Raw genomic sequence first — 18,158 nt, 5'->3', positions numbered from 1 at the left:
GATTTGTGGCTGAATCTAGGACCGTCAGGCACTGAGAGAAGGATGAAGAAGCTGCTCAAGAAGTCAGAAGCAAAACTCCAAGTCCCCTGGAGCATGGCTGGGCCCCAGTGAGGGCAGGGAGTGCCAAAGGCTCCCCAGGGACTGGTGAGAGCAGATCCTTGAGGCCAGGAGTGCAGGGAGCCCAAGGCTCTGGGCAGGGAACTGCAATGCTGAGCAAGGCCTGGCTTGGCTGCAGGAAGCAGAAAGGCCAAGCCCTGAGCCCAGCCTGGGCCAGCAGGGCCTGTCCCTCACGGGTGGCTCGGGGCTGTTTGTGGGGCAGGGGGATGTGTGGGGCAGCAAGGACAAATGCCATAAACCTGTGTGACACTCCAGATCCTCAAGGAACCAAGGGGCCAGTGCGACACTGTGGGAAGTTGTGGAACCAAGGTGATAATTGTGGCACTGTTGGGGCCCATGGAACCAAGGGGCCAGTGGGACACTGAGGGGCTTCTTGGAAACAAGAGGCCATTGTGAGCCTGCAGGTCTTGTAACACCCCAGAACACTGAAATGCTGGGGGGAACCAAAGGCTCCTTTCCTTGAGTTTGGTGCACAGGAGAAACAACAACCAGATATTCTCAACACGGGCAGATGCAAAGAATATTCTTGGTAGGACAGGACCCACAAGGATCATCAAGTCCAGCTCTGAAGTGAATGGCCCACACAAGGATTGAACCCACTATCTCAGTTATCCAAAAACGTTCCACGTAAGTAGGATTACAAAGAGAAGAAATAGAGAACAACAGAAAGACAGAAAGACAATCGATAGATATGCATGTAAGTATCAACAGTTCTGTTTCCATTGTTACTAACAGAAGAACCCCAGCAGAAGGCAGGATCCAGACCATGGGCTGGCCTCGTGCTCCAGCCTTTAATCCCCTGGACCTTCATTGGCCCGCCCCTGGGGTGGGACTGCCAGTGGCTTGCCCAATCAGAGTCAGGGAAGGCATCAGCTGCTAGTGTGTGATTGATTGGCAGCTCAGCCAATCAGAGCTGGGTTAGCACAGCCCCTGCTGTGTGATTGACAGCTCTGCCAGGGTGGGGTGGGGCTCTGTCCCACCACAAACCAAGGCCTGACCTGGCCCTGGCCCCACACGGGCATTCCGAGCATCCCAAGGTGTCTCGGGACATTGATCTCATCCAGCCTCTGACAGTGACCACGGTGACACTACGGAACCTCATGGAACCAAGGGTCAGTTGTGACAGTGTGGGTCCAAGGACAGCATGGTGACACTACAGAACCTCATGGTACCATGAGTGAGTTGTAACAATGGAGATCCAAGGAAACTATGGTGGGACTGGGGAACTTGATAGAATCAAGGAGACCGTTGTGCAGCTCAGGGGCCCTGTGGAAGCAAGGGTCAATGATCAAACTATGGGGCCCATAGAAACAAGGAGCCATTGTGACACAGCAGGGCCACATGGAGCCAAGTGACCACTGTGACTCTGCTGGGGCTCATTAAACCACGAAGCCATTGTGACATTGCAAGACCTCATGGAATCCATGAGAACATTGTGACATTGTGGAGACTCATGAAATCAAGGGAACATAGAACAAGTCTACCTGGTTTAGCCTCCTGGGGGCTGTCTGACAGGTCCCACTGAATTTGGCATGTCAAGGGCCACTTCCCATCTGACTGTGAAGCACTAGGGCTCTGTGCTTTCATTCCTATGGAAAAGAACTGTTTTTCTTGTCTAGGTGGCCATGGCCAAAATTGGAATTCTGCCTCTAAAATTCCCTATATCCCATGCTTACTCCCAGACCAAATCTGCCAATACAGTCAAGTCTGGCTAGCCTTGGCCTCTGGTGACTGCCTCTCATCTGCCACTGCACCACTGGGGCTCAGTTGTTTCCTTCCTGTGGAGACCACTGCGACAATGCGGTGCGTTGTGGAGCCAAAGGGCATTGTTACACTGTAGGAACTTGTGGAACCAAAGGGATCATTGTGACATGTGGCCACATGAGTCCAAAAGCCCACCTTGAGGGCTGCCCCAGGCTAGCTCTTTGGCACACGAGCCACAGTGAGGCGGGGCACTCTCCTCGCTTCCGCTTGCAAGGAGAAAGCCTTACGCACTAATGCCTTGAAGGAGTCTGGGCCAATGCCGACGGGAGTGAAGAAAGCGGGCTTCGACTTCTGGTGAAACAGGGTCTATTGGGAGGAGCAGGGAGATGAAAAGTCTAGGAGGTCTGTAAGCTGAAGACAGTGGGAAAAGGCTTACAGCAACTTATAAAGGGGGGTGGCAACAGGGGTGGAGTCAGCCCTCCAACCAAGAGAGGAGCAGGAAGGAGTGGAAAAGGAAAGAAGGACACTGCTGTGGGACCAATGGAAAGTAACTAGGGAAGTGGCCCCACCCCCTAAACCAATCACTTGATGCCCAGAAGAGAAGCTTCTAGATGGAGAGGATGTGTCGCCAAGTGATGGACAGGGCACCAGGCTCAGTCAAAACAAAAGATGCATTTGTAACTGGGGCAACAGGGGAGGAGACAGAGAGACTGACAAGGATTGCGGGGGAGGAGGCAACCTGGGTAGAACCATTGTATAACTAAAGGGGTGAGTGGAACAAACCAACTTACAATATACAACTTAGCATAACTAAAAACCCAAAAAAACCACAACACAACATCTCTCCCTTTTTTGTTTAAAATTAATCACAAGGGGAGAAAACAAGTCCTTAAAATGAAGTAAATTCAGTTTGATTGTTAAATTCTAAGTAAATGTCCCCAAACCAAGGTTGAGCTTAGTGGGGCAGAAGCCCACCAGCCCTCCTCAGGAGCCAGATGGTCTTTGGTGGAGTCTTGATCTTCTTCCTCCGGGTCTGATGTTGGAATTTGCACTCAGTTAATGCTTGGGGAAGATGTCATCTTTTAGTATTTTAAAGAAATTTTAGTATTAGCTGCCATATGATGCTGGCAGCAACACAGACAATTAAAATGACTAAACAGAACAAAAGAATGGTTATTAAAACAGAGCCCACCCAGCCTGAAAGGCCCCATCTGGAGAAAATGTCCCCCAGCCAGTCTGCACTCTTTCTTAATCTGATGCACCATGTCCTTCAGTTGTGCAATTGTATTCCTGACATCCTTGGCCTTAGATGTCAAGTTCAGACAGGAGAGCCCCTCAAACTCTTCACATTGATGGTAATGGAGCAGGATCAGGAAATCAGTTGCTGCCCTGTTCTGAAGGGTTGCCTGCCTTGTTATTTCTTCATCTGATAGGAGGTCGCTCAGGACTGCTGAGATTAAGTTTGCTTGTTTGGCTACCCAAAACTCTAGGTGAGCTAATTCACCTGCAGCTTTTGTCGCAGCCATCCAAGGTAAAAGGACTGTGATTGCAAAACCTTTAGGTTTGGACCAATCAACAATTTCCAAGTCACATTTAGAATCTAATTCTTGAAGGTTTCTCCAGGAATGGGCTGAATTGTGTGTGACGTTTCTAGATTTCCAATTTGAAATTTGAGTATTGTTGGGTGCAAACAGCGTCAGCCTCCCAAAGGAACAAGGGCCTCCTATCAGGCGAGAGGGGATGCCTGCCCAAGCTGGGTCTCCACAAATTAAGAAAATTCCCCGGGGAAGGGATCGGGATTTGTGGTCATAAGTCGAAGCCATGGAAATTTGGGAAATGGCGTTGCACCAGTTTCCAGCAGTGTAATCTTGATTGTGTTGAAGGACTGGGAGGTAGGATTTATCAAGGGCGTCTGGGGAAAACAGAAATTGGACACAAACTGAGGCTGGCATGGAGCCAAGCAAGGTAAACTCAAGGGGTTCAGAATCTGAATGATTTAATTTGGGGAGGAGATTTCTCCAGACAAGGTTAGGGTTAATTCCAGGGGAGAAGTAACTTTCTAATGCGCAAGGAGTTTCAGGGAACTGTTGAGAGGGGGAAGAAACTCATCTAGGTTTGAAGGGATCCCCACAAGGCAGGTCGACAAGGGGTCTGCTGCTGAAACGGTGGTCAAACAAAGAAGATCCTGGCCAAGGACCTTGATGAGCGCTTTCCAGATGTGAACTTTTGGCTGGGGGATGATCCACATATCAACAGGTGGTATGGTGGACCAGATGAAAACCAGGATGACGGTGATCCAAAGCCAGATGAGGGCCATTAGGTTTGGGTTTACTGGAAAATAAGCAGAATCAGTGAGTACAATGCAAAAAAAGGGGGGTGGTTCTACTCCAGGATGATGAGATCATCTGAAAAAGGTCTCTTCTTCCTCCTCCAACAAACATCTTCTACTTGCACTACCTGACAAGCCAAACGTTTTTTTGGTAGAAATGGCTTGACCCATTTGGAGGGTACCCACTTAGGCCCAGAGGGAGTGGATACGCAAGCATATCCCCTCCCCCAGGTGACAAGATCGAAGGGGCCCTCCACTTTCCAGGTCTCCGGGTCTCTTACCATGACCCAGGACCTGTCCTTCAGCTCCAGTAGAGGGTTTGCGTGGTAACACCGAGTCATGGGTGGATTCAAATTTTCAAAACTGCAGTTTAAGAAGTTTAATCTGAAAATCGCTTTGGACAACCCCATCTGGGGAGGGTCTATGTTCACTGTCTCTCGCTGATGTTCGAGTGTTGAGACTCTGCTGAGACCTCTTCCACCATGGTTTGACCTGTCAGGGAATAAGGGATGCCGGTATGTCTTATTCCCCGTTGTTGCAGGAAAGCTTTACATTCCTTTGATTTGTGCCTCGGCCCATTATCCATTCGAAATTTCGAGGTCGAGGTACTTCCAAGGTGGCATCCTCTGAATTTTGTCACTTTGCAGCTCGAGCCCTGCAGCAATTAATGAAGATGCTGCCAGTTCAAGCGCATGGCTAAGTATGTCGTTGCTGAGTGCACAAATTTGAATCCCCAATGATTACATACCTGCAACGGATCCAGTGCCAAGTACCTGGGGTCTTGGGCGAAACCGTTACTGCATGGAAATTAGAGTTTCGGAGATGGACGGGCTTTGTCAACTGGAGTCTGAAGGGAGAAAGTTTAGATAATGTTGTCAGAATGGGTTTTTGGTTTAAGTATATAGGTGTTGCAGATGTTGAATCTTTAAAAGTCATGTCCAGTGAAACATTGGAAATCACATCAGGTAAAGTCATGTCAATTATGTCAGCAACAAGTGGGATGTGTCTGAAGGGGTCTCCTCCCCTGCCCTCCCCACAGGACACTTAATTGTTCTGCCTTAATTTTGTTGTCACAAAGGGAGGGGCTGCACTTAGAAATATTTTTTTTTGACCCCTCCTCAAAAAGCGACTGGCTCTATCTAAATTAAAGAAATTGTTGCTGCAGTGGGCAAGCCAGGGCCCAGTGGCATGGCTTAACACAGAGATGACACAGGCAATCCTCGGGCGGTGGCGGGCCAGCAGGTCTTGGCATGGTTTGCGTGCCTGGAGACAAAGTAGGATAAACATCAATGGGAGGTTTGGCAAAAGCAACTTTGAGAGCAGTTCTTGGTGTATGATCTTTTTGAGTAGGTTCCTCCGGAAGCACAGAAAACTTTTTTGCACAAACTTCAAGCATGAGTTGCAAGGTGGGGGAGGCGTTCTAATGGGAGGCTGAGGATGGCCACCTTACACCTGGGATTGGTGTTAGCTGATGCCATCTCAGATAAAATCTCTTGACAAGCCTCCTCACCCCAAACCTGCAACTCCACTGCCTTCCAGAGGCATTATACAAAGGTTGTAAAAGGCTCAGATGGAGACTGAAAAATTTTAGAGTATGTTAACAAGGGAGCCTCAACTTGCAAAGCAAGGAATGCCTTTTCAGCCAACTACACGGCTTCTTTTAAAGCCTCTCGAGGTTGTACTTCGGCTTGAACCTGCCCTTGTGCCCAGTTTGTCAGGCCACAAAGATGATCAATAGAGATGGGCTCTCCTTTCAAGTCTGCACCAGTCTGGGAATTCTTCCACAGAGTCGGGAGGATTTCCCGAGCTGCCTTTTTCCATACTCCCTCCAACATGGTGTACTTGGTGGGATTGAGGAGGGAGGAAAACAAATGTTTGAGATTGGCCGGGGTTACCTCTGACTCCGTGAGAGTGGCCCTTAAGATTCCCCAGAAATGTTCACTATCTCTACCAAAATCTTTTTGGGCCTTGCAAAGTTCTTTAATTACGTGGTGCAGAAACTGGGGTCCATTGGGCTCGTGTCCTGCCCTCCCTCTCCAGATGGTATGAGACTGGAGCCGCTGATATTGTGGGCATTGGCTCCAGTTTCCGGTGTCCCACCTCTTGCCCCCCACAAGCCAAAGCATGGGAACCAGAAAGAGGAGGGCGAGGGGAGGAGCTAAGGGACTAGGCGGGGAGACCTGATGCCTGATGTTCCAGTTTCCACCTCAGGGATGTAACATGGAGCAGGGATTTCGGAGGAGGGACTGGCAGAGGGACAAGGGAAGGAGCAGGGGAATGGGAGGAGTCTAAATAAGAAAGGGGTTGTTCAACATACGAAAGGGTTTATAGAGACAGGAGACTGGGTTGGCGGGAAAAGCCACGAGACTTCCGCCATATTGGGCTTCACAGAAGCCATTTTGTGAGGGATAAGGATCTGGGAGATTAAAGCAAACTCGGGATGGAGATTTGCAAACTGGAAAAGGCTCAGGAAGGGGAAGGTCCCAAGAAGTTTGGCCAGGACTTCTCGGGCGGCAGGGGCAAGAACCTTGGAGAGAGCTGGGGAGATGGGGACCCCGATTTGTGACAACTGTGGAAGCTCCCTTCAAGATTTCACCTTTTGGGCCCACGGGAGAAGGAAGAGGGGTAGGACGGAGAGAACCGCATGAACTGGGGATTGAAGTGTTAACTGATGGTTGTTTTCTCCGTTCCCACCTTAAATTTAAAATGGCTCTAACTTGACGGACACAGAGAAAGATCTTAGAAAGGGAGGAGTCCCCTGACCGTCCTAATTCTGCCAACTTTGCAATGACTACATCCCAAAAATTGACCTCATACAATTGGCCAGTGGTAACCTCCAGGAAGTGAGAAAACAACCAAACAATTAACTTTCTTAATTCTCACTTTTTAACATGAACATCGCCACCTGCAAGGATTCCCGCAACTTGGATAAACGTTGTTTTCTGGAACTCAGAAAGCCTCACACTGATGGCTTATGATGTTAAGAGAGGGAACCAACACCCACCACCCTCGGGAAAATGAAAAGGAAAAGGCAGAAAGATCCACACTTGCCCCTATCAAAAAAGACAGTGGCTGTGCAGCACAGAAAAGAGGCAAAGGTGCTAAGTTAAAAAGACCTGGCTCAAAGTAAACGAAAGGGGCTCAGAACGCCCCGACCCTTCAACAATTGAAAGGATCTGGGGTAGAGAGACAGGGGAACAAGAAGGAGAGAAAGGGAGAGGAGACCACTTACAGTCTCAGGCGCAGAATTCAACGTTGTTTTGACTCAGACCCCCTCTCAGTAAAAATGCGGTGTTAGGTGAACAAAAGACCAAATGTGTCCTGTCAGGGGAAGACTCCTCGGGTGCAGGAGCTGCCTCCCCGAGCCTCCAGGAGTGACACCCACCAGACGGGTCTGCTCCTACTGGAGGAAGTTTCGCAGACAGGTGGTCTCAAGAGGTAACTCCCACAGCAGGTCCAGATGCAGATCTGCAGGAGCCCAGAGTCCACTTTCCACAGGGTCCAGCGATGAACTCAGGGAGACTGACAAGGATTGCGGGGTAGGAGACAACCTGGGTAGAACCATTACACAACCACAGGGGTGAGTGAAACAAACCAACTTACAATATACAACTTAACATAACTAAGAACCTGAAAAACACAACACAACAGTAAACAATCTCCATATTGCATTCTACTTTAGCACAACACAGGCACAGCAAGAGAGGTAAGAATTATGTTTTCCTTCTTCTCTTCTTGTGTCACAGCTTTGAACATTCACATGTTCAGAAGGCATGTGAATACCACACTCAGGGAGAGAGAGAGAGAGAGAGTCCCTTTCCTGCCCCTGGCAATGACCTGAGGTGGAAGTGAATGTGATGACAGGGCCATGGCCAGACCCTCATGTTCTTCAATCCCACAACATGTCATTGGCAGGGGCAGGAAAATTAACAGATGTCTTCCCACCATGGGTCACAGGGCTCTTTCCAAAATGGGTCCTCCAATGGGGGAAGAAGCTGGAGCAGTTCATCAATCTCTTCCTGCAGTTGGGGCACTGGCAGGACATCCCTTACCGGTGACTCCTGGCTGGCCAAGTCAGAGCTCTGGGTGAAGCTCTTCCCACATGTGGGGTACTTGTAGGGCCTCTCCCCAGTGTGGATGCGCCGGTGCCTGACGAGGTGGGAGTTTTGCTTGAAGCCCTTCCCGCAGTCGGGGCAGCGGAAGGGCCTCTCATCTGTGTGAATCCGCTCATGCAGGTGGAGGTTGGAGCTGGTCTGAAACCTCTTCCCACACGTGGGGCACTCGTAGGGCCTCTCCCTGGTGTGGATGAGCCGGTGCGTGACAAGGTTGGAGTTGCGCTTGAAGCCCTTCCCACAATCAGGGCAGCAGAAGGGCCTCTCATCGGTGTGAATCCGCTGGTGCAGGAGGAGACTGGAGCTGCTCTGAAATCTCTTCTGACACTCAGGACACTCATAGGGCCTCTCCCCGGTGTGGATGCGTTGGTGGGTCGCCAGGGTGGATCTGCAGCTGAAGCCCTTCCCACACTCCCCACATTTGTGCGGCCATTCCCCGGTGTGGATCATCTGGTGGCGGATTAGGTGGGAGCTCTGCCTGAAGCTCTTCCCACACTCCAAGCACTTGTGGGGCTTATCCCCATCATGAAGCTGCTCATGGATCACCAGCTCTGAGTTCTGGCTGAAGCACTGTCCACTTTCCTGGCTCAGGGTGGGTCTTTCCTTTTCAGAGTAGCCTGGGCTGGGTTTGCAGCCCCTCCTCCTGTGGGATCTCTGGGGCTTTTCTTCCCCGTTGTATTCCTGTGCTGTGGAGCCACTCAAAATGGCCTCTGCTACAAGGTTGTGCCATGGGGCTTTGTCCTCGCTGGTCTCCATCCCCAGATCCTTGTTGGGGGGAGGAAGGACAGAAAGAGGATGGGAATTGGCTCTGTGCCAGAGGGAAGGGGAAGGAAATTCCCCCAGTTCATCCGTGGCAGGACAGCATTGCCCGTGGTGTTGTCCTGCAGCCAGGGGCCATGCTGGTCTAGGAGATGGAGCAAAGAAAAGGGGGAAAGGGGCACTGACTTCCTCCTCACCTGCCTGCATGTCCCAGGGCATCTTTGTCTTCCTCACAACATCCTCCTCCATCTGGCAAAGGTTTTGGGATGTGAAATTCTGTTTTGGGAGGAAAACAAGAGATGAGTGCATTGAGTTTTGTACTAGTTTAAAGGCAAACCAGGAGGAGAGCCTAAGCCAGAATTACAATTTAACAAGAAAATTAAGATTGAGGCAATGATACAGAAATGCTGCCTTAAACTGACAGAATGAGGATATAACCTGGCACCCTGTTAGTCAGGGTGCTGGTAGCAGTCTCATTAAATGGTGGCTGCAGTCCTGTAGCAGTGATGAACGTGATTCTGTCGAAGCAGTGATCCTGTAGAAGAGTCTGGTCTTCCTCTGAAGTCCAGTGGTGGTGATGGAGCTCTTGTCCTCTGGGAATCCAGTAGCCAAGGTGCTCCTGGGGCTGTAAGCCTCAGCTTATATCCAGGTAGGAATGCTTGGCTCCTCCCCCTGGGCGGAGCATCCTACAATGGGATGATGTCATTTTATCAGTCCTGCAGGGACACTCAATGGCCCATTAGCAGAAGATAGCCCCTGCAGGGCGTTATCAGGGCTGAGTCATGGAAGAGATAAAGAACACTGCCCCGCCTGTTTATAACAGTTTGTGAAGATGGTGACTGAAAACATGCATTTGGTTACATCTTGCACTGTAACCTGAAACAGTGGGGTAATCCCTGCTGGGGGAGTGAACACCACCCCCCTTACCCAAACTGGCTCAGGTGTAAAACCCTCACCCCAGGAAAGCCACACACACAGGGGACAATGTCACACTTGCCCTGCCAGGGGAGGTCTCTGTCCCCTTCACTACCTTGCCCTTCCCCCTCTTCTCTTTTTCTCTTTCTTTCCATGTCTCTCTCTCTACCTCACGTTTCCTGTTCAATAAAATCCACTTTGGATTTGGTTTCCTTAGCACCTTAATTGGGGCAGAAGCGTCTCTCTGACAATTTTCTTAACCAAACTGCAACATTATTTTGGCACAGTCAGTTTAGACACTGTTCTTTGCCCCCAAGTGCCTTTGACAACAGCATGGTTCCCTCCTCTGAGGAGGTTGTGGTTCTCTCTGGAGAAACTCTTGGAAACTTGGATGCAGCTTCCTCTGAGCAACTTATGGGAAAACCGATGAGGAAAAAGGCTGTTGGTGGCTGGGTGACCAGTGGAAAGAAAATATTTTGTTGTCCTTCCTTGAAAAGTTTCTTAAAAACACTGGAAGAAAAGGGAGCAAATGATACCAGCAAGTCTGACAAGGTTCATTCACCGCAAAGTAAGGAACACAGGGCTGCTAAAAGTCCCCTCATGAGCCCAGTGCAAGGAGCTAAATTCCTGAATAAATGCCAAATTCACAGGCTTAGGGGCTTTGCCAAATGTGAGAATCGTTATTCTCTTCGTCCCAGTCACCTTTGTGACAGCCCCACAGTGCTTCTTCTTCCCATTTAGTAATCTGTATTGGGCCCAATTTCCACTTTTTTTTTTTTTTATGGGAACCTGCCAGCAGCTGAGCTGGAACTGTGCAGGAACTGATGGAACTTGGAATTGCCACAGAATTGCTTCTATTATCGGTTTATTCATGTGTTGGATTTGTTTGCGTTTTCACCACATGTGACTTGTGGGAAAATCAAACATTCATCAAAGTGATTAATGCAGAGTTAAATTTGATTTCTGCCAAGTTTATTTTGTCCAGTGCTCAAGGGGTCTCTGTGCCTTTTGCCCTGGGGGATGCTTGGGAGGGGCTTGTGGGAGTTGTCCCTGTCCCTGTCACCCCAGGCCATTCCACAGGGGCTGTCCCTGTCCCTGTCACCCCAGGCCATTCCCCAGTGAATCTCCATCATTCTCACCCCAGGGAATGCCTGGGGTTCTCCTTCCCTCTCACCCCCATGCCAAGGGGGTGGCGGCCCAGTCTCTGTCCCTCTCAGCCCAGGGGATGCTCTGGGGTCTCTGTCCCCTCGCCCTGGGGGATGCTAGAGGGAGTGTCCATCCCTCTGGCCTCAGGGAATGCTTGTCCAGGGCTGGGGACCAGGGGCTCTGTGTCCCTCTCACCGCTAAGGGTGCTCGGGGTTGGGGGGGCTCTCCGACCTTCTCATCCCTGGGGAGGCCGGGGGGGTCTCTGTCCCTCTCAGCCCTGGTGTGACCCCACCCAAACATCACGGGGCTCAGAGGGACAGAGTCACCCCCAAACCCCCAGAAGGGCTGGACCTGGGATTTGGTTTGGGCTGAGGATTTAGGAAGGAGCTGGAGTCACGGCTGGGGTTGGAGTTAGGGCTGAGATTTGGATTAGAGCTGAGATTGGGGTTAAGGCTAGACATAGAATTGGCTTTAGGGCTGGCCCTGGATTGGGTCTAGGGCTAGATGAGTCTGGGACTGCGATGAGATTAAATACAGAACTGTGAGTGTGTCTAAATGTGGAGTGAGATTGAGACCAGGATCAGGGTCAGGTTTGGGACTGAGCTCACCCAGAGCAGGACAGGGGGGATGTCACTGCAGGATATCCCTGGCATCGTCTCAGCCCTCCTCAGGCACCTCCAAACATGGGGGGCAGCTGGGTGCTCCAAGATCCAGGTGCTCCCAAGCTGCCCCTGAATACCAGGCGAGCATTCCCTGAGTGCAGCCCTGAATGTGGCCCTTGGGGCTCTGGGATCAGCCCTCACATCCCTGTGGGAGCAGCTGCAGACAGGATGAGATTCTTTCCCCCCCCTTCCCTGCAGAAGGGTGAAGCCCAGCTGCCCTTTTCTTCTGGTGCCTCCTCCTCTCCTCAGCTGAGGATGTCAGACTCCCCAGGAGCAGGAAAATCCCCATTCCCTGTTTCCTTGTGGTTGCAGCCTGGAACGTCCAATCAGAATGAAGAACTTTCTGACAGCCCTGCCTAATGACACAGGGAGGAGGTTTGTGAGAAAGGGAGGAAATTGTTTTGATAGGAAATAAAGACACAAAATTATTTATTTCTGTCCCATTCATTTTCAGTCAATTGTAGTTCTGTTTTCTGAGTGCCACCTTCTCAGCTGATTGTTTGTGTCCTCCTATCTCTCCTGCCTTTCTTTGCCTGCTCTGTTTCTCTCTCTGTGTCTCCCGAGACCCAGGGCAGTTCCACCAAAGACCCTGCCCTGATTGAATTCTCAATACACAAGTTACAACAACCATGGGTGAAGTTATGAAGGCTGGCAGTGAAATGTCACTGTAAGATCTTGCTCCACTTGGCTTTCAGTCCCTTCTTAAGATCTTTGCCTTCAAAGGCAGAAACATCTTTTCCTGGCTGGGAACTGGAATTCCAGGCCCTGGGAGTGTGTGCCATGGATCCCAGAGGGGCATTCCCGAGGCTGCCAGGGTGCTGCTCCTGCTGTGCCCCACAAGGAGCTGTGCAGGGCCAGGGGACAAGGTCCAGCAGCTCTGTGGGTTCCCAGAGCAGGAGCAGGAGCGGGAGAATCTTGCCACTCGCAGCGCCCGCACACTGAGCTTGCAGCACCCTCTGCCCTGGAAGCATCACCCCCAGCCCCGAGCCGCAGGTGAGGGGGGAGGCCGAGCTCGCCCCACCTCTACCAAGGGGTCTCCAGGAGGATTTTTTTGGAGAGTGTTCAGAGCTGGCAGATCCCGGACTCAAGCCCCGGATATCTCCGGGCTCCCTAGAGGAGCTTTTTTGGGGGGAAAGGAGCTGCGATCGCCCCTCGGGAGGGTCCTGGGGGGTCCACGTGGGGATGGCCCGGTACCGACAGGGCAGGCCATTGGTTTTTGGGATCCCCATGAGAGCTGGGGCTGTGGAACGTGGGAGCCCCGGGGCGGGGAGAGGGGAAGGGGTGATAATGGAGCCAGGGGACCCCCGGCAGCCCAGAGATGAGGCGGGGATGGGACCCCCTGACCCTGACAAGGGCGCGTCCTGGGGTGACTTCATGATGCTTGTACCCCTTTTGTCTGTTTAGCCCAGAAATGAGTTCTACGCCTCTAAGGCTGGTTCTGAGAACGAAGGTGGGGGAAGAAGAATTGTGCAGTTTGTTTTCAGAAACTGCACTCACTCCTCTACGTTCCGGCTCCTGGACTGTTGTGATGCCTTAAGGAGCTGGAACAGAGGCTAGAGGGAGTTAAGAGGAATAAAGTGGTGTCCTAGGTTACAATATAAAGATGTATTCTATTCCCATCCTCAAGAGCTGTTGAAACCAGGAGGGATACTGTTTGTTCCTTATCTCCTGTTAATGGGCCCATCAATGCCTTGCCACATGACTCAGAGATAACTCCCTCCAGGAGCCATTTCTGTTTAAAGGGTAATTAAGGACCCACCCCATGACTCAGAACCATATCAGCCCATTGTGAGATGCTCCGCCCAAGTAGGAGAGGAGCTAAGCATCCCCACCTGGATATAATCTGGGATTTGGGACAGAACAAGCTGTTCTTACCCACTGGTTTCCAGAGGCCAAGAGCTACTAGATCTTTTCTAGAGGATCACCACTTCAACAAGACCATTTCATCTGGACTGCCACCACCATTCTAACTACCATTGTGTCAGTTTGTATTCTGTTTCTATCAGTGTTTTTTTCTTTTGCATTATTGCATGTATTTGGGTTTATTTTCCTTTTTTCATAATAAATTGTATTTCTGACTTGGAGTCTCTCACTGGTTTTGCTTTCAAACCAGAACATATATATAATATAATATAATAAAATAATCAAATTTATATCTATGTGATTAAACATTGGTAACATGAAATAAGGGTGACAATGGCAATATGTCTGCTTTGGCTGCTCACTGTGATACTAAATGCCCTATAGAAAAGAACTGGCCAAGACCCAGGTGTCAGTGGTAAACTTTGTGAGATTGTATACAAGAAATAAAGGAAGAAGGGATGAAATTGGCAATTTTTACAGGATTTGCTGATACTGTCATGTGGAAGGCTTTATCTATTACTGTGGGAAATGAAGTGATTAAGACTTCTGGGTTTTTCATGTGCCAGAAAATCTACAAGCTGCAGGATTTGTTGAACAGGTGAAGGGGTTGTTAAAAGAGCAGTTGAAAAAATGAGGAGATGGGAACCTGTCCCCATGGAGAACCCGTCTCCCAGATGTGCTCCATACCCTTAACAATGGCCCACTGGGGGAATGGAAACCCCTGGCTGTGCACAGCTGCACCCAATTTGCAACTACAACCATGGGCAGTGAGTCTTGGACTGCCTGGAAAATTGTTCTGGGTGTGATGGCCCCTGGCAGGGCCAGCCCAGAGGCTGCAGGGCTGGATCTTCATGCACTGGAATTAATTAGGATAAATCAGAAGCAAATAAGAGTTATCAATACAGGAACAGGAATTCAGTTTCCTCCAGGACACTGGTTTAATAAATGCTCACTTGAGCTTGCAAAGTGTTCATGTCATAGGATGAGGAACTGATGCAAATTATCAAGAAGAAACTAAAGTAATTGTATTAAACAACAGTGAAAAGATTGGATTATTCAATCCCATGGCAGAGCAGCACAATTATTGATATTGTTATTTTTTAAAACAATTGTGAAAAAGGACATCCACCTTCAATCACTGTTGTTGGTGGAAATAAAGGGTTTGGATGCAGCAGTCCTAATAATGGAGCCAGAGTGTGGCTCCAGAGGCCTAAAGGGCCTCCAGAGGCAGCTCAAGCAGCAGCTCCTGGGAAAGACAGCACTGTTTGAATCCTGAAACCTGGGCAGGAATGATGAGAATGTGTCCCTGCAGCCAAGTGTTCTGTGTGAGAACAAGTAGACATTGCAGGAGATTTTTTACACATCCTGCCAGACCAAATCTCCTTGTTTGCCCCAGTGGCCCCTTTGGAAAATGCTCTGATCCATGGGGTTCCATGTGAAGGCTGCTGTGACACTGAGGGACTTGCACACAAATTCCATCCAGGAGCCTGGGTGCCCTCAGGGACTGGGACCCGGCCCCCTTCCAGCCAAAGGGGAAAGGGCCCCACCAAGATTTGTTATCCACAGACACTGTGCTAAAGCTGAACAGCAAAGGACTTGGGGGCATTATTTTGGAATTAAAAGGTTGCCAGCTCCATGGACAACAGAATTATTGTTCCTAATCCAAATGAGACTGAGGAAAAAGAATGATCAACCATGTCACTGAAGTACTGCTGACGTCTGCAAGTTGTATCTTGAGAGTCAGCCAGAATCTGTGTTTGCCACAAACACCTCTAGAGTTTCACCAAGGATTAGTCATTAAATTCTGATGAGAATGTAAAGACCAAAATAGCCAAAATACTCAATGTAACTAATTGCTGGAAATGTTCTCAGCTGATGTTGGGAGGAATGGGGTTCACTTGGATAGTCCAGGGAGGAGCCCTGGATCCATCAGCAGCCCACAGTGGGAAACAGGAAATCAGACCTTTGGTACTGGGAATGAGAGCTGCTGGGTGTGTGGACACTGCCCATAAACAGCTTCCTAAAGGATTGGTTTGTGTCCTGTTTCCAGGCAATGTTGATGCCTCCCTTGAGGGTCCTTCAGCAACAATCACAAGGAAGAATTGGGACCAAGAGAACATTTTCCACCCAAGAAGTGCCTTTGACCTCAGAAAACCAAAGATTCTAGTTCACACTGTGCCCCACGTCCACTGCCCTGTCCTGTGGATATTACAGTAATGATTATTAGAAGAAATATTAGACTATTAGAAGAAATAGCAAATGATACTCTTAAAATGTCCAATCGCACATCCCAGGAGCTCCAACAAACACAAATGGGGCTCTACAGAACCGCATGGTCTGGGATTATCTGCTTGCTGGCCAGGGAGGATCCTGGGCTATCATGGGACATGAATGTTGCACTGCTATCTGAGGGGTTTGAAGGCCAGCAGTCAGGAATCACCTTGACAGGAAAAGCAGTAGAAGAGTGGCAGCAAGAAGAAAATTTTTCTTGGTGGCATTGGATTTATGGCTGCCAAATTGGAGGCTGCTGTGAAATGAACTTGTGGCATCACTGTCATCATTGCAGTGTGAGGACTTGGTGTGTTATGATTCCATGTTGTTGTGACACTGTGCTGGAAATGGCGTACTGAGACTTGTCTAAAAATAGTCTCAGTCTCAAGAAAAATGGACATTTGATAAAATAACAGGGAATAGCAATTAATTAGGACTGTTTTAAAAGGAATGTGAATTATAGCTCTGAGTAATGAACAGCACTTAAATAAAGAACAAGAGGCAATGCCTTTATGACTAATACCTAAATCTAAACTGTGTTATTGGAAGAATTGTTATGAATTGTAGTTCCTCTACAGGTTAAAGGACCAATTGAAGTCCTGAGGCCTCAGCACCAGGCCCTGACTGAGGCCTGAACAACAGGCCCTGAGCCAAAGATCAGCTCTAGATAAACTTTGCCACCAAATGTTATATTTGTATCTACTCATTAATGAATAACTGTGAGGAATATGATCTCTGTATGTGTTCATTGGTGAAACATGGATTTACCTTTCTGTATTTAAAACTCAGACAAGGCCCCATCTGGCCTTGTTTGGGGATGAATGGTCAAAGTCAGCTCCCTTGGTTCCTCCTTGGGCCCTGGCCAGACTTTGGGAGGGATCCAAGAGGAGGATGAAACCAGATGTTCCCACACTAGAAGTGCTGTCAGTTTGTTCATTCAGCACTATCAGAGCTGGGCCCTCTCACAGCGAGGTTGGAGCCTCACCTGTGGCTGGAGGCACCTTCAGGAATTCCCAGTGTCCAGGAGTGGCTCTGCAGCCCTTGGCTGGGACAGCTTCCCCTGCTGCTGTGTGGATCTGGGGGATGGTAAAGCCTGAGGGGGACTGGTGCTGGATGTTTCTTAATCACTACTGCAATCCTTGGTGGTGATGGTTGGATGCATTGCTGAGCTTCTGGTTTTGTAATTATTTTCTAATGATGATGTGCTCTGTTGAGCTTCTCCTTTTGTAATTTTTTGCACATAGACATTATATAAATTACACAATTCCTTCAGTTGATGTCTATGTCTTTGGCACTAACCCTGCCCACTGGCAAAACTGACCCTGTGGGCTCCACAGAACCAAGGGGCTCTTGTGACACTGCAGGGCCTTGTCTGACCTGGGGACCATGGTGACCCTGTGGGGCTTAATGGAACCAAGACACTGTGGGGACTCATATAGACAAGGGTCCATCATTTTCCTCTCCCTGCCCCTGCCCCAGCCCAGCAGAGCAGCAGAGTCAGGTCTGGCCCTGCAGCAGGAACTGGCGGCACTGGAGGTCAGGGACAGCCACTCTGGGTCTGGAATGCTCACCAGATGCTCAGCTCGGGCAGCTCCTGCAGCCCCAGGGCCAGCCCTGCTACCCAGTCCAACAGCAGAGTTGGCCCTGGGGCTCCTCAGGCAGCTCCTGCTGGCCCAGGGACAGGGCAGCCTCTTGCCAGGGCTCCTGTGCACACCCACGGGCTCCTGCTCTGCTCCTGGCCCATGCCAGCTGCCCCCAGAGCCTTTCCCAGGGGAACACGTCTGTGCTGACCCGAGCAGCCATTGCTGCAGCCCCTGCCCTGCTGCCCAGAGCCCCAAGCTGGGGCTGCTGCTCTGCAGAGCACGGGGGCTGTGCTGCCCGGGGCCCTGGGCTGCCTCTGCTGGGCTCTGCTGCTCAGCCTGGCACACAGAGGCAGCTGATGGTGCTCCCTGCACTGACTCCCTCCCACACAGGCTCTTGCAGGGCATGGAGGGGGCTCAGAGGTGCCTGCCTTGTGCCAGGGCTGCCAGAGGGGATTGGGGCTGCCCTGGATCCTCCTGGGGGAGTTCCCTGAGGGTCAGACCAGGCAGTGCCCAGACTCCTTTCCCTGGGCCTGCTGTGTCCCTGGGCTGCAGAGCTCTCCTGGCTCACAGCAGACGTTCAGTCCTGGATCTCGGGGTGACCCCAGCCTGGCCAGGCCTGTGCCCAGTGAGCTCCACTCCCTGCTGGTCCCTGGCACACCCTGTCCCTGCAGGTCCCCTGTGTTCTCCTGGCAGCTCC

At 50.3% G+C, this 18,158-nt stretch overlaps 1 protein-coding gene across 6 annotated transcripts; it reads right to left on the bottom strand.

Moving 5' to 3' along the window:
• Positions 1–2,125: 2,125 nt before the first annotated feature.
• Positions 2,126–17,144, bottom strand: LOC135292830 (zinc finger protein 239-like). Of its 6 annotated transcripts, XR_010355001.1 has the most exons (4): positions 8,203–9,719; positions 4,899–7,701; positions 4,432–4,642; positions 2,126–4,152 (listed from the first exon to the last, which is right to left on the bottom strand). XR_010355001.1 is itself a non-coding variant. In XM_064406902.1 (3 exons), exon 3 carries the CDS (start codon positions 9,016–9,018, stop codon positions 8,077–8,079), a length of 942 nt encoding a protein of 313 aa, XP_064262972.1. In that variant the 5' UTR covers positions 9,019–9,027; positions 9,219–9,297; positions 16,864–17,144; the 3' UTR covers positions 7,746–8,076. The 6 variants fall into 6 exon arrangements, 3 of the variants coding, with proteins under 3 accessions (XP_064262969.1, XP_064262972.1, XP_064262971.1); XR_010355000.1 differs by having other exon boundaries at positions 2,126–4,642; XR_010355002.1 differs by lacking the exons at positions 2,126–4,152; positions 4,432–4,642 and adding an exon at positions 4,716–4,805.
• Positions 17,145–18,158: the final 1,014 nt, after the last annotated feature.

This window comes from Passer domesticus, unplaced genomic scaffold (assembly GCF_036417665.1).
Source record: "Passer domesticus isolate bPasDom1 unplaced genomic scaffold, bPasDom1.hap1 HAP1_SCAFFOLD_51, whole genome shotgun sequence".
NCBI lineage: Eukaryota > Metazoa > Chordata > Aves > Passeriformes > Passeridae > Passer > Passer domesticus.
Note: the sequence above shows the minus strand (reverse complement) of the source record. Positions and strands in the feature narration are given on the sequence as shown.